Source organism: Mustela putorius, unplaced genomic scaffold (genome assembly GCF_011764305.1).
Source record: "Mustela putorius furo isolate JIRA1106 unplaced genomic scaffold, ASM1176430v1.1 tig00000196_pilon_pilon_pilon, whole genome shotgun sequence".
NCBI lineage: Eukaryota > Metazoa > Chordata > Mammalia > Carnivora > Mustelidae > Mustela > Mustela putorius.
The window spans coordinates 9,770,767-9,785,554 of record NW_025421310.1 but is presented as its reverse complement, the minus strand read 5'-3'; the positions used below and the strand labels follow the sequence as shown (position 1 = coordinate 9,785,554).

The 14,788-nt window shown below is 49.0% G+C and overlaps 1 protein-coding gene across 2 annotated transcripts; it reads right to left on the bottom strand.

The window, feature by feature from the left end:
• Positions 1 to 1,867: 1,867 nt before the first annotated feature.
• KLK6 (kallikrein related peptidase 6) lies at positions 1,868 to 10,699 on the bottom strand. 2 transcript variants are annotated; one of them, XM_004767168.2, is made up of 7 exons: positions 10,601 to 10,699; positions 9,789 to 9,839; positions 9,366 to 9,413; positions 8,888 to 9,044; positions 5,531 to 5,778; positions 4,249 to 4,385; positions 1,868 to 2,546 (listed from the first exon to the last, which is right to left on the bottom strand). In XM_004767168.2, exons 3-7 carry the CDS (start codon positions 9,409 to 9,411, stop codon positions 2,394 to 2,396), a joined length of 741 nt encoding a protein of 246 aa, XP_004767225.1. In that variant the 5' UTR covers positions 9,412 to 9,413; positions 9,789 to 9,839; positions 10,601 to 10,699; the 3' UTR covers positions 1,868 to 2,393. The 2 variants fall into 2 exon arrangements, with proteins under 2 accessions (XP_004767225.1, XP_004767224.1); XM_004767167.2 differs by lacking the exon at positions 9,789 to 9,839 and having other exon boundaries at positions 10,601 to 10,689.
• Positions 10,700 to 14,788: the final 4,089 nt, after the last annotated feature.

Here is a 14,788-nt window from a genome sequence, read left to right as displayed (position 1 = left end):
ACTAAGTAAGTGTTACTCATTGTATCCATTGAAGAAGATAATTCTCTCTTAATGAATTGAAGTTGATTTTGCTCTGGACATTCATTGACTGGTTCCTCCTGGTGACTCTGGTGCATTTCATGGCCCTATTTATCATTCAAAATCTTTAGAAGGGATTGGTCAAGGCGGGCCATTCACATGACTGAGTATTTCCACATACACATAAAGATCCGCCACTCCCTCCCATCATGTGTCTTGATTAACTTTCACCTTGCTTTGGTTCTTAAGACATGTGCTTTTTCTCCAAATCTGAAGATCTTTGCAACCGAGGGACTTTGTTCTTTTAAAATGCTCCCTCTGGGGACGCCTGGGTGGCTCAGTTGGTTGAGCAGCTGCCTTCGGCTCAGGTCATGATCCCAGCATCCTGGGATCGAGTCCCACATCGGGCTCCTTGCTCAGCAGGGAGCCTGCTTCTCCCTCTGCCTCTGCCTGCCACTCTGTCTGCCTGTGCTCGCTCTCCCCCCCCCCCGATAAATAAATAAAATCTTTAAAAAATAAAAAAGAATAGTAAAATGCTCCTTCTGTCTTCAGACCACATAACTCTCCCATCACAGAATGACACACCATTGACTTTGAACATCTAGCTGTTTCTCTGTTTAATGAAGTCCGATTTCATTCTAAGCTGTGCTGGGCAAAATAAGGTTGCAATAAATATCAAAACAAATGAATTGTTGTTTCTGATTCTCCCTCTTTTCCTGAATATTTCTCTGTTCTTAAATCCAACCTCCATGTAGGGCCATCTTTTCCCTCTCTCTCTCTCTCTCTTTCTCTCTTTCTGGGAGCTCCTAACTGTCCCACTTGCTTTGCTGGGAGGACCCCTGGCTTAGAGGTTATTTTGCCTTCCTCACAGAAGATGCAGGAAAGGTTGTAGAGAAAAAGGCTTCTCTGAGGACAGGGACAGTCCTGGGACTTGAGATAGAGGCATGTACATCAGTTAGGGATCATGCGTGGTGCTCATCTGTGGAAGCAGCCCAGAGAGCATGCAGAAGCCTAACCCACATTTCTCTGGGGACATCCCATCTCTCCTCTTTCCTACCCATTGCTGTCCCCCTCAAATGGGCTGCAGCAAGATCTTTCTAGTGTGCAGATCTGAGCCTGTAGCTCTTTCTAGGCCACATGTTTCTTCCTGGCACTCAAAGTCAACATGATCTTCCAGTAACCTACGCTTCCAGCCATGCCACCCACTTCTCCCACCTCAAACTCCAGCTTCACCATTCTGGATGATTCACCATCTCTGGGGCACACCAGGTGTTCTCACACCCCCATGACTTTCTATAGGTTGTCCCTTTTATGACAATGAACATCATCCACCCAACCCTCTCCATACAGTGACCTCCAATGCAGCCTCCTTCTCCAGACTGCCTGGCCCCAGCTCATCCCTCTTCTTTTCCTGCACCATCACTTTGACCTCCTCTCTGGCCTCCGGTCTCTCTCCTCTGGTCCATCCCCTACAAGGTCTCAGTGCTGCTCTTGTTCACAAGCCTTCCATGGCTCCCCACTGACCTCAGGAGAAAGTTTTATTCTCTCAGTCTGGGGTCTGTGGTCCTTTGGGATCTGGCCCCAGCTCTGCTCTCCCACCTTCTCTCCCACCCCCTACCCACATACAGTGGTCTCCCAGCCTTCTCCCCTCACTTCTTTCACTGCTACAAAAGGAGTTTGGGGGAAAGAGCCACCAGGAAGTCTAGTCCAAGGTGGAGTACTCACAGATGTCTTCCTGGAGGGGAGGAGAAATGAAATTGGGCTATAAAAGGGAACAAAGAACGTCTAGACTTGAGAGAGGCTGAAGTGGGATAAAAGCAAAAAAGCACTTCTAAGAATAAAATCCACTCTTTATTGCTTAAGCAAGTGTGCCAGGCACCGTTGTATGTGTTTCACGTTTCGGAAATCTTGAATCCTCCCCAAAACAACCACTGCCCTGTAAGGAATATACTCTTATTATCCTTACTTTACAGATGAGATCTGCACAGTGAAGGGAGGCCCTTCCCAAGGGTACACAACTAGCAGAGGGCAGAGCTGGGATTCCAACTCAGGTTTTGCCTGACTCGTGACCACTCCTCTGTAGGAAGAAGTCGAACCCACTGAATAATCAAGGAGGGAGAGATGCTTGGAAGGGGTATTCCTGTATTCTCCTACCGGTGGGGTAAGACTTTAGCCCACATCCTCACTTGTCCCCAGTGATGCAAGGATGGGGCTGGGGTAAAACCAGGGTGAATTTGTACTGTCATGTCACTGCTTTTATTAAGCATTAAGGGTTGGGTCTAGGCAGGTGGGGGGAAGGCAAAGTCTTGGTCAGGGATATTGTGGAGCCAGCAAGTGGGGGCCACAGGTCAAGAGTTGGATGTCACATGTCAGGATTAGTTGCCCTGAATGGTTTTTCGGATCCAGCGGCCATATCTGCAGACGTCGGTGTAGACCCCTGGCTTCTCCTTGGATCCACAAGGAACATTACCCCATGACACAAGGCCTCGGAGACGGTCTCCACACACCAGCGGACCCCCGGAATCACCCTGTGGGAAACAGGGAGAGAATCAGATACAGAAATACACAGAGAGAAAAAGACAGAATGACAGGGCCGCCTAGCCGGCTCACTCTGTAGAGCATGTGACCTTGATCTTGGGGTTGTAGGGTGTAGAGATTACTTAAAAATAAAATCTTTGAGAAAGAAAGAAACACAGGGAAACAGAAGGACACACAGAGACATGTAGAGAAGGAGAGGGAGAGAAACTCAGAGATGGATAGCCTTGGGGACAAAGAGGCAGATAGACACACACACAGTCACAGACGGAAATGGAGAGTGTGAGGGAGACTCAGAAATGTGGAGAAATAGAGAGAACATCAAGATCCAGAAAGGCGGGGAGAAAAGAAGAGAAAAAGAATAGAGATTAGGAACAGAGACTGAGAGCTCTGTCTTGGTCACCCTGCTTGGTGGGGACCCTGCCTCTCCCTCTCCTTCTGCTGCTCCCACTGCTTGTGCTTTCTCTCTGTCAAATAAATTGATAAAATCTTTAAAAGAAGAAGAAGGAGGAGGAAGAGGAGGAGGCAGACTGAGAGTTATGGAGAGAGGTGGAAGTGCAGAGTGAAGAGGAGACAGAGAGAAATATATATGTATATTATACACATAATATCTATATATACATACATACATACATACAATAAAATATATTGTGTGCATGGTTTTACATTTCATTACTTATGCATTATTTCTATAAATCTATTCATATAATAGTTATGTTTATATATGTAAATATACATATAAAGAGGCAAGAGTAGAGAGAAAGGCATCTAAAGAGAGAATGGCACTCCAGTTGCAAGATGGGTAAGTGCCAGGGGTGTAATGCACAGCATAGTGACTATCGTCGACACTGCTGTGTGATGTCTAGGAAGCTTGTTAAGATAGTGCATCCTAAGAGCTCTCATCACAAGGAAGCAAAATTTTTCTTTTCAGTTTCTTTGCTTTGCTTCCCCTTCTTATTGAATCCACAGGTGATGTTGGGTGCTAACTGGGCTGACTATGGTGATCATTCCACACCTACGGAATTACATCCTGCTCTATACCTGAAACTTCTACACTGATGTATGTGTGCTGACTGTATCTCCACAAAACTGGGGAGAGAAAAGATAGCTTCAGAAATGGGACTTGTCTGCTAGTCTTTTCTCTGTGTCCAAGTTGCTCTGTAACACTGTTCTGGGCTCCGTCTTGAGCTCTGTTCTCCCTCTTGACTGGTCTCTTCATGTCCCTCAGTGGACTGGAGTAAATTTGGGCATAAATAGGAGACACCCAGTGGATGAAGTGGAAACAAAAAAACAAAAACAAAAACAAAAAAAAACCAAGATAAAGGAGGCATTTGGGAGTGGGGATGGAGCCCTGTCTCTCCCCAGCTGTGGTCCCCCTACCTCCAAAACTTGGTCAGGTCTAAACAGGACAGCCCCTGTTTGAGGAAGGATGGTCCCCTCACACTGTCTGCCTCCTTACAGTGTCTCTCTGGTTCTTGATCTCTGTATCACCCTCCTTGTCTCTGCATGTCCTGTCTCTGCTGGTTGTCTTTATATCTCTGCCTGTTCCTTGCTGTGTCTCCGAGTGGCCAGCTGAGACTCTCTCCCTGGGATTCTCTCCCAGCATGTCTCTGCAAAGCTCTGTTTTGGTCTGTGAGTTTCTCTCTCCCCGTCTCTGACCTCAGCTATGTAGCCCGAAGGTCCTGGTGGCCTCACCTGGCAGGAATCCTTCCCGTACTTCTCATCCCCGGCACACACCATGTTCTGGGTGATCTGGTTGGGGTAGGCACGCTCACACTCCTCACGGGACACCAGATGGATGTATGCACATTGGATGGTGTTAGGGAAACCACCTACAGAGAGAGAAGGGCCAGGCTCACTTCACAGTCTGTCCTTCCCAGGTCCTCCCCAGCGATCTTCCAATCTCGTTAAGTCCTCTCTCCCCTACTGGTCTCTATTCCCCACTGGTTTCCTTCTTCTTATTTGTCTTTCATTCATAAAAACCCATTTCCATTGGCCCTGGCTCCTGATTGGTCCCTCTTTACATTATCCTTTCCTCCCATTGGCCTGCCTTTCTCATTAATTGTCCCTTCTCCACTAGGCCTCGTTTCTTATTGGTTTGCCCTTTCTATTAGGTCCTGCCTCTACTTGTCTTTTTCACTAGTCCCACCTTCTTCAGTAGTCGCAGCTCACCTCTAGTCTCTCTTCAATTAGTCCCTCCTCCACCCTTTCATTCTGCATTGGACCCTTCTTTTCTGTTGGTTCATCCTGATAGGTCAACACTTGACCATTGGTTCTTTTCTAACCGGTGGCATTATCCCCCATTGGCCCTCCCTTCTTATTGGTCCTTAATCCAAAGGTCCACCTTCCCCTCATTGGTCCTATCCTAAATGAACCCACCCTCCACTATACATTCTCCCTTCCTATTGGCCCTTCATTCAATAGTCCATCTTCCTTTTTTGGCCCTTCACTCACCGACCTATCTTCCGGGGTTCCTACTGACCTTCTAGACTTGTTCTTACACCAGTCCTTCTTCTACTGACTCCTGTTGATCACTGATCTTTCCTCAATTGGTTCCTCCCCATTATCTCACTCCACTCCACTTGTACTCACAATTTGTATCTTTCAGCTGGCTGCCCTGTTTTATTGATTTCTCTTCTTCCATTAGTCCCTTCTCCATTATTGCTTTTTAGTTGTCTGTGCATACTGATTGGTCCGCTTCCATCACTGGCCTCCCCCCACCCCCGCTTTTTTTGGCCTCCTTCTTGATTAGCATCTCCCCACTGACACTCCCTCTTCACTGATCCTTCATCTTACGGCATATCTCTCCATACCATTCACCTGTGGGGCTACTTTCTCCACTGGCTGTTCACTCCTTCACTCAACTCCCATATTTGCCAACCCTCCCCACTGACACACTGCCCCACTGGCCCTCACCATTAGCCCACCTAATGGGCTAAGCTTCGGCCTGCTTCCCCATCACCCTCCCCCTACTGACCGTCTGCTGTCTTGCCCCAGCCTAGGATGTGGCAGCTGGCATGGTTGGCCCAGCAATCTTCCTCCAGGGGGAGGGGCTGGATGCGTTCAGAGAATCTGGCGGGTCTAGCCAGGCGCAACAGCATGATGTCCTGGTCATGAGTGGCAGCATTGTAGCCAGGGTGGACCACAGCCCGGACAACAGAGCTCTGCTCTTGGAAACTCTCCCTTTGCTGAAGATTGTGCTTTCCCAGGTAAACCTGAAGATTCCTGGGAAAGAAGAGAGCTGGGTCTTACCTGGAGTCCTTGGGCTGCCACTGAGACTCGGGAAAGGACTGTGATGGGAGATGGGGGTAGCCTGGTGGTACCACAAGCTATCTGGTCTGTTCCTCTCACAGTCTTCCCAGCTCAGGAAAGGACAACTCCATCCTTGCAGAATAACTTTGGAGACTATTCTTGACTCTCTTTGTTTCAAGCTGCGCAGAAGTCTTTTTTGGCTCTCCAAGGTATATCCAGGATGTGATCACTTCTCACCTCCCTCACTGCTACCATTTTGGTCTGGAGCCATCATCTCTTACTGGGATTATGGCAGTAGGCACCCCACCAGACTCCTTTTTCTGTGTTTGCCCCTCCACAATTTACCCTCCACAAAACAACCAGAGAAATTTTAACAACATAAAATATCCCACCTCCTCCTGTCTCTCCTCGGCTCAGAACCCTCCAATGACTCCCATCTTACTCAGAGTAAAAGTTGAAGTTTTCACTCTGGCCCACAAGGTCCTGCACATCCTACCCCCATCACCTCTCAAATATTACCTTCTCCCACTCTCTCCTTCTCTCCTTCTGCTCCAGGCACACTGGCTACCCTGCCTTTCCTTGAAACAACAGTCATCCTCTCATCTCAGGGCCTTTGCTCTGGCTCTTCCTTCTGCCAGCAACTCTTTCTCCCACATATCTGCATGACTTCCTCCCCTACCTCCTTCAAGATGTCACCTTCTCTGTGAGGCCTTCTCTGATGATCAAATTAAAATGCAAATACCTACCCTAACAGGCAAGTCCTTTCTTCCTGTTGTTGTTGGTTTTTTTTTTTTTTTGTCATCCAAGAATCTACCATCACCATCAGATATACTATCTATGTATTGTTAAATATTTACTGATTTTATTATCTCTCTTCCTACCATAGCAACACTGTCCAATAGAACTTCCTCAGTCATGCAGCTGTTTGATACAGTGGACACTAGACACTACTGCTACTGAGCACTTGTCCTTTGGCTCCTGGATTTGTCATCTCATTGTATTTTCCTTAATGTAAATTTAATTGGCCATTTTTGTCTATCATATTAGGTGGCACAGCTCTAGAATATCAAGGTGGGATTTTTGTTTTGTTCAGATACAGCATCCTCAGTGTCTCATCTATGTCTATCATATTTACAATAAATGTCCAACAAATATTTGTGAAATGGATCAAAGAGTCAGTCCCTTGCTCAAAATTCTCCCATGGCTCCCCGTTGCCCTTGGAATAAAACTCGTTCCACCATCCCCTGTCTCATTGTCAACAGGTAACTTTCTTAGAACACTCCAGACAGTTTCATCCTCAGGGACTTTGTCTTTGCATTTCTTCTGCTGTGAATGTTTGTCCCCCTTCTTCATTTGTCTACCCTTTCTCATTTTCCATGCTTCAGCTTGGACTTCATCTCATCAGAAGGTCCCTCCTGACACCCTCCTCCATTCAAAGTAGGTATCTCTGTTCTTTTCTCTCAGGGAGCCATCCCTATTCTTTTCCTTCACTGGACTTGGGGTAATTCGTAATTATATGATTTTTCGAGGGCTTGTTTGTTAAAGAATTATCATTCTGTGCCTTTTTGCTTCTGTGCTCCTAAGGTCAGAGGCTCTGTGTATTTCTCTCACCTACTACAGAATCCCCACTGCCCACCTCAAATCTGGCACTGAGCAGATGCTTTGATCAATGTGCACCAGATGGACGAATGAGAGAATGTCGGGAGTGATGTCAAGTGTGGGGGAGACCATCCTGGGGTCCTTGAGTCCATACCCTTGCAGGATTAACCCCTCCTCCCACAGTAGGAAGTGGCACCTGTTGGTTTCCAAACACTTCAATTGCCACTTACTGCTTCCCTGAGCCTCAGTATCCTCATCTGCAAAATGGGACCAGGATTCCCTTGTTGTGAAGTTTCCAGGAAATGTATATTAACTGCTTAACTCAGCACCTGGCTGGTAGTTAGCACTGAACAAAATAGAAACTGTTAACCTAACTAGTGATCATTAGTTCTCTGAGGATTAGTCCTAGTCCCTCTATGCTTTTCAACCTATGCTTGCTTTTTAGATGATCTCATCCCGTCCTGTGTTTAAATACCACTTATTTGTGGATGACCCCTTAATGTTTCCCTCCAGGTCTGACTTCTCCTCTGAGCACCAGGAGCTTACTCTCATGCTTCATTGACATCTCCCTGGTATCTCAGACTCACCTTGGCTAGAACAAAATGTCTGACCCTCCTCCGCCCATGTCCATACTGGTTCTATTTCCCTTTCCTTTGGATCAGAAAGACACAACAGAACATCCATTTGTTTGAGTCAAATACCCAGAGGTTGGTCAGCTCTGCTTCTTCCATCCCACATCACTGAATCCCGCTGGTCTCAAAATATCTCCCAAGGTTTTCAACTATCCTCCATCTCCTGGTCCAAACCATCATCCTAGGTCATTCTTCGTGCATCCCTTCCTTCATCTCCCCTTGCCCAGCCCACTTTCCACGTGGTGGTCAAGATGCTCTTAAAGACTGGGTGGCTCAGTCATTAAGCATCTGCCTTCAGCTCAGGCCATGATCCCAGGGTCTTGGGATCGTGTCCCACATCAGGTTCCATGCTCAACGAGAAGCCTGCTTCTCTCTCTGCCTCCCACTCCCCCTGCTTGTGTTCTGTTTCTGTCTCTGTCTCTGTCTTTATCTCTCTCTCCCTCTCTCTCTCTCTCTGACAAATAAATAAATAAATAAAATCTTTTTAAAAATGTAAGTCAGATCCTGCTGCTTCCCTGACTGAAATTTTCCACTGGCTCCCTACCTCACTTAGATTGAAATCCATCACTCCATTGCTGTCTATAGGGTCCTGCCCCATCTGATTCCCCAGTTACAAGGTCAGTCCATAAAAGCAGAAATTGTGCTTGTTTTCTTCACTGCTGTATCTGCAGGGTCTCAAACAGGGCCTGGCAGATAGGTAATGCTCAGTTAAGTACTGGCCAGGTGAACCTCGTTATCAGATGGCCTTGGTTTGGGACAGAGGGATGTAGGTGTCTCTTCGTGCCTGAAATCTGTAAGACACCCCCAGGGTCTCATTGCAATCAGGCCTCATTCATGGAGTGGAGACTCACGGTTTTTTGCAGTGGGCAGCGGTGAGGACCCATAGCGGGTGAATGAGGACCCCTCCGCAGAGCAAGTGGCCTGACATGTAGAGGGCAGCTTGGTAGGGGTGAGACGTCTGCTCACAGGGTCCACCATGCAACACCTTATTCTGCTCCTCGGCCCAGGCTGAGAGAGGAAGGGTCTGAGTCAGGGAGAAGGAGACACCAGGCGAATCCCCCAAGGTGAACCCCAATGCCATCCCAGTGTTCCAGGTCATCTCCACTCCACCCCATCCTCAATTTTTTCCCCACCTTCTAGACTCCCTCACACCTCCTTTCTGTCCGCACCCCCATCCCTAAACTAGCCTCCTGCTTCCCCCTCACTCCAAGCCCACCCTGCCTCCATACCTGTGTGAATCCCTACCCCAAGGTCCAAAGTTTCCCATCAGCAGCCCCTACCCGCCCCCCACCCAACCACCCCATTCCATCCCATCCCCTGTCTTCCCACCTGCAGCCATCAGGACCAGTGCCACAATCAGCGTCTTCATGCCCATTCCTGAGAAGGGAAACCAAATGCTCCTCAGTCCCCCTCTCAAGTCCCCACCTCCTTCATTTCCCCCCTCTCCCCACCTGCATGCTTTCCTGACCCTTGACCTCCATCCTTCCCCTGGCCTCCTGTCACTCTAACCACATCTTCCATTCTGGGGTCCCATGAAGGCAGGTTAAGTAAGAACCCAGAACCACTCGTGGTGCTCTGTGGCTCACATTATGCGTCTCTTATTTCTCTGGGCTCCAGCATGCCCGCCTGCCAACAAGAGGGGATGGCCCAGGAAGAGTCCTGACCTTCTTCTCTCCCCATGGGATTTTTCTTCTGTGCTCACTGTGTTGCTTTCCCCACATCTGGAGGTTCTGGGGTGCAGCATGATCTTACCTGCTGGGGGCCAGCTGCCTGAGGGTCCAGAGGACTCCTGGCCGAGGGGCTCTTGGGTTGGGATAGGGATAGCACGTGTCACAGGCAGAGAGACAAAGGAGCAAAGAGAATCAGAAAGGCAGGGAGTTGTGGGGAGAGACCAGAAACTGAAAGCAGAGAGGATGCCCAGGAGCCAGAGCCACAGAGACAGACAGCAGAAGATGTATGGGCTGTGGGGCCCAGGCAGACACCTGGGCTTCCTGGCCTCCCTGGAAGAGGCTGCTCTCCGTCCACAGACACTCCTGGTTCTTCCTTTTAACCCCTATCTCCCCAGGTCCCTGAGGCAGGAGGCTGCCCCACCCTTTCCTCCTCACCCAGACCTCCCACACACATTCCTTACTTCCCCATCTCCCCATGGTTTTACTCTTGGTGACCCCTGACTGGGCTTCCAGGGAGGGGAGCACTAGTCCCTGAGTGCACTGGGGATCTGGACTCCCGGGCCTGAAGAGAGGCGAGGCTAGGGGTCCAGAATCCAGGGTCTGAAGGAGGAGTCTAGAATTCTAGATCTTCAGGAGAAGGACCTGGGCACCTGCACTTTTGAGTCTAAAGAAAAGATGGGGGCTTGTTCTCAGTCCCTAGACTTCTACGTCCTTGAGCAAGGTGTCTGAAGACCAATACCCAGGCAAGTGACCAGTGCCCTCTGGCATGCAGGAATCCCCCCCACCTCTGTCTGTGAGCACTTTAGGCCTGCAGACTCTCACTCCTGGATGTGCTGCCTTCAGACACTGAAAACCAGGCAGCACGGGTCAGTGGGGTTGGGGTGATTCACGCACCTGCCCGTAAGTCCCTCTGTGATTGCTGACGACCTCCGTGTCCCCACTGTAGACAGCAAGCCAGTGAGAAAGCATGTGTCACCAAGCTGGCTCCCGCCCCTGCCCTGGGCTGGGGCGCAGGCCCAGCGCTATGGGGAAAGGGGCCTCAGACAATCGGGCTTTGTCCGCCCCCAGGACCCAGTGCCATGCTCCCAGCAGCTCCGTTTCTCAACTTCTCTTCCGGGCAGGCAGGCGGCTATGTCAATAGCTTCCCTTTGTCCCCGTCTGACAGTCCTGTTGCTGTCCTTTCATTGTCCACCCACTTCTGCCAGATATCAGGACATTTGACCCTCCTGGTTCCCCTGCTCCTAGCCTGCCCACCTGTGAGATCTCACTGTCCACCTCTCTCCCTGGCCGTGGTGGAGCTGTCTCCATGTCTCCTCCCACGGCCCCTCCTGTTTTCCTGTGTTCATCTCAGGTTCTATTTGTGTCTCTGTCCCTCTTTCCCCAGCTTTTTCTCTGTATCTCTCTCTGCTTTTCTTCCAGTTCTCTGAGTCTCTTGACATTCTCTACATCTTGGTTTGCTTATCCTCCCCTGGCTTCCCCTGCATTTCCATCAGAAGCCTGTGCCTCTGCCCAGAAGCAAGATAGCAGTGGGGAAGCCAGTGGGACACAGGAGGGTTTCCAATGAGATTCAACACCTAGGGAGAGGCTTGGAAATAAGCAGGAATACAAGAACACTTGAGAGTGATGTGGGAGTGTGAGATGGGGGCCCCGGCCCCAGCAGCTGTGGAGGGACCCAGGAGGATTTGAGGAGGTGCTTGTGAAGTTGGACCTTGAAAGCTGTGCCCAGTGTTGGGCGTTGGTGAGGAGAAGTGGGGCAAGAAAGCCTGGCATGTGGCAGCCGTGGGGAGGGAGAGGAGGATGGATGTGATGAGCATGGGGCATGAGGAGGAAAATGTGAGGAAGTCACTGAAGATAAGGACAACTGATATCAGTAATGTCCATCTCAGCACCAGCTCAGGCCTGGCACTGGGGGATGAAAATCAATATTTGGCATTCGACATACTCTCCGGTTGTTCCTCTGTCCCCAACTTCCCCCAGGTCCTTCATACCCATGTTCCCATTGAACTGGGCATCTTCTCAGAGCCCACCATCCTCCTGGACACCTAGCTGGATCCCTTACAGCCTGGCCCAGCCCTTCCTCTCCATCGCCATGACCCTAGCGCCAGCCCAGACCTGCTCCTCTCCCACCTGGACCATCACCTTGGGCTCTTCCCCTTTCTCTGTATCCTTCACCTGACCCCAGAGGGCCCTTCCTGCACCCAGAGCTGACTGTGCCCCTCTCCTGCTCGTAACACTGCCCTGGCTCCCCCATTACCCCTGCGACAAAGTCCCATCCCCTCAGCTGGCTGTTGGAAGACCTTCAGCATCCACAACATAGAAATATATTGCCAAATACAAATGCACTTAAAAATTTTCTAGTAGCCATTTTTTTAAATAGTAAAAGGATGGGATGCCTGGGTGGCTCAGTTGGTTAAGCGTCTAACTCTTGATCTCACGACTCTTGATCTCAGGGTCGTGAGTTCAAATCCCATGTTGAGCTAACCCTAACCCTACTTAAAAAATAAGAAGAAAATAGTAAAAACAGAGACAGAAGTTCATCTTAGTATTTAATTTAGTCCAATACATCCAAAATTGCAATGTGAAACCAAAATAAGAACATATTAAAGATAGTTTGTCTTCTTATTTTGTGTGCAGTGAATGTTTGGAATCTGATATGCCTTCCCCTCACAGCACGTGTCAGTTGGAACTTGCCACATTCCACAAGTTAGGAGCCACCAAGGTGAGCAGCTGCCGCAGTGCACAGCCCAGCTCTGCCCACGGGTCTCGTGTTCCAGCTGCGAAGATTGCTTTCTCACCTCTGGGCCTCATCCATGCTATTCCCCCTCTCCAAATGCACTTCTCACCTTCTCCTGACCACAACTTGTCCTTCAAGTCTTTGCTTAGACATCATCTCCTTCTGGAAACCTTCCCTTGAACACCACCCAACTCCCACCCCCTGCAGTTGGGTTAGTCACTCTCTCACCCAAGTTCCCACAGCAGGTGCAACCCTCAAGTCACCCTGGACCGTGAGCATGTGGATTCATATCTATCTCTCCCACTGGGTGGTGAGCTCCTTGAGGATAGGCACTGAAGCTGACTCACCCTCCTGTGTCCCAGGTGCCCTCACGGGACCTGGCCCAGAGGAAGCCTTAGGAAATGTTGGCCAAATGACTAAAATGTCTTCATTACACCCACTCCCATTTTACAAAAAAAGAACACTGAGATTCAGAGAAGGAAGTTAATTGCTCAATGTCCAACACCAGGAAATGGTGGGATCTTTTGGATTGGAACCCAGCTTCCAGCATGGAGATGGACATGGCCCATCTTTTGGCACTGCAGCTGGATGTCCCTTAGCATAATAGAGGATGGGAGGGTTTGGGAGGAGTTGTTGAGAGCCTCGTGGGAAAGGAGGGAGGTGATAGATGGCGAGGAACTCCACCTCTAAGAGCCTCTTAAGAGAGAATAAAGTGCCCAACTGCAGGCTTTTGTCAGTGTCCTTTTAGGTTTTGCTCCTGCCATGTACCACACATTATTATTTACAGGGATTTTCCCCCAAACTGACATGCTCCACAAAAGACTTCAATAAAAAAAAATGTGTTATAAGAAAACTTTATGAGAGTGTAAGCAGGAAATAGTGCTGGAAATCACAGACGAAAAGAACCAATACTCACTGAAAGCTTATTCTATGTCAGGCAATGTTCTAGTACTCTCTGAATATTAAATTTATTTAACCTTCATAACAGACCTGGGAAATAGGTGCTACTTCTCTCACTTCAAGGATGAAGGAAAGGGAAAGGGGAAGTGATGTGCAAGTAGCTGACAGGTACCCGAAGTGGTGCTGGAATCCAAGAAGCCTAGTTCTGTAGTCAGTGTCTTTGACTACTATGTTGTACTGTCTGCCCCAAAAGAAAGGAAGTTATTTTTAAAAATCCAACAGAAGTGCTATCCCAAGTCATTGCAAACCAACCCACCTCCAGACTTGTATGCAGTAGCTGCCAAGAGGAAGGGCCAGGTGTCTCCAGGCTGATTTAGTACAATTGCATTGTACTAAAAGTAATTTGATTACTTTTTTGAACTTTAGATGAATATTGATTTGAGGTTGTTTGCTGGGGGAAGGGGAAGTTGATGGATCTTCACGGGGACAGATGACTAAAAACCCTTGACATTCCTTGACACTGATCTAGAGGCAAGAAGAGTCAAGGGTCTGGACCCATGAGTCTGAGGGGGGAGGTGCTGGAGGCAGGAAAGTTAGGTATGACGGAGGAGGGTCTAGGGTGTAGATTCCTATGTTTTGTGCCAGGAAGGGGCTTAGCCTCCTGTGTGCAGGGAGTTCGTGGCTGCAGGGTTTCTGCAATATGTGAAGGGATGGAGGAATGGAGAACTAGGAGAGACTTCTCAGGGAGATGAGATGAGGAGTGGAAGGATCTGGAGGACACTGGCTGAGAATTCTGAGGGAGAAACTGGAAAGACAGGCAGGAGGGTGATCCCTGGGCTGGAGAGGATCCCTCTGTCAGCAGCGTCTGAGGTGTGACTGCCCAGGGAGCCTTTGATGGCAGGAAGCCAAGAACATGGCCAGGCTCTGAGTCACAGGGGACTCCTCCTTCCTCCCTTCCAGAAGTCCCCTTCCCTGCCTTCTTTGAGAATAGGAGCCCACCGACCCAGATTTCCACCCCCATCTTCCCCTAGCACCCAGGATGCTGTTTTCTCATTCTGGATGGGCTCCTGTGGGACCCTGGTGTCCCATCCACCTGCCAGTCCTATCCTTCCTTAAAATATCCCTCTCTCCTGGTTTGCCACCTGTGAAAATCTCAGAACACTTTCGTATCCCTTTCCACCCCAATGAAACAGACTTATTTTCTCCTCCCTCACTCTTCCTTCTTCCCTTTTGACCTGCTCTTCCACTCTCCAACCCATTTTACAGATGAAGAAAACTGAAATCTGGGAAATGGATAGAAACAGGTCACTAGGCAGGAGATTCCTCCTCCCCAGCCTTAGATCTTCAGAGATTTTCCACTTTTGTTTTCAAGTTACAAAAGTACACATCTACAGAAACATAAATGAAAGGAAGGAGGCACCCCCAACTACCACCAAATGCAGTTCATA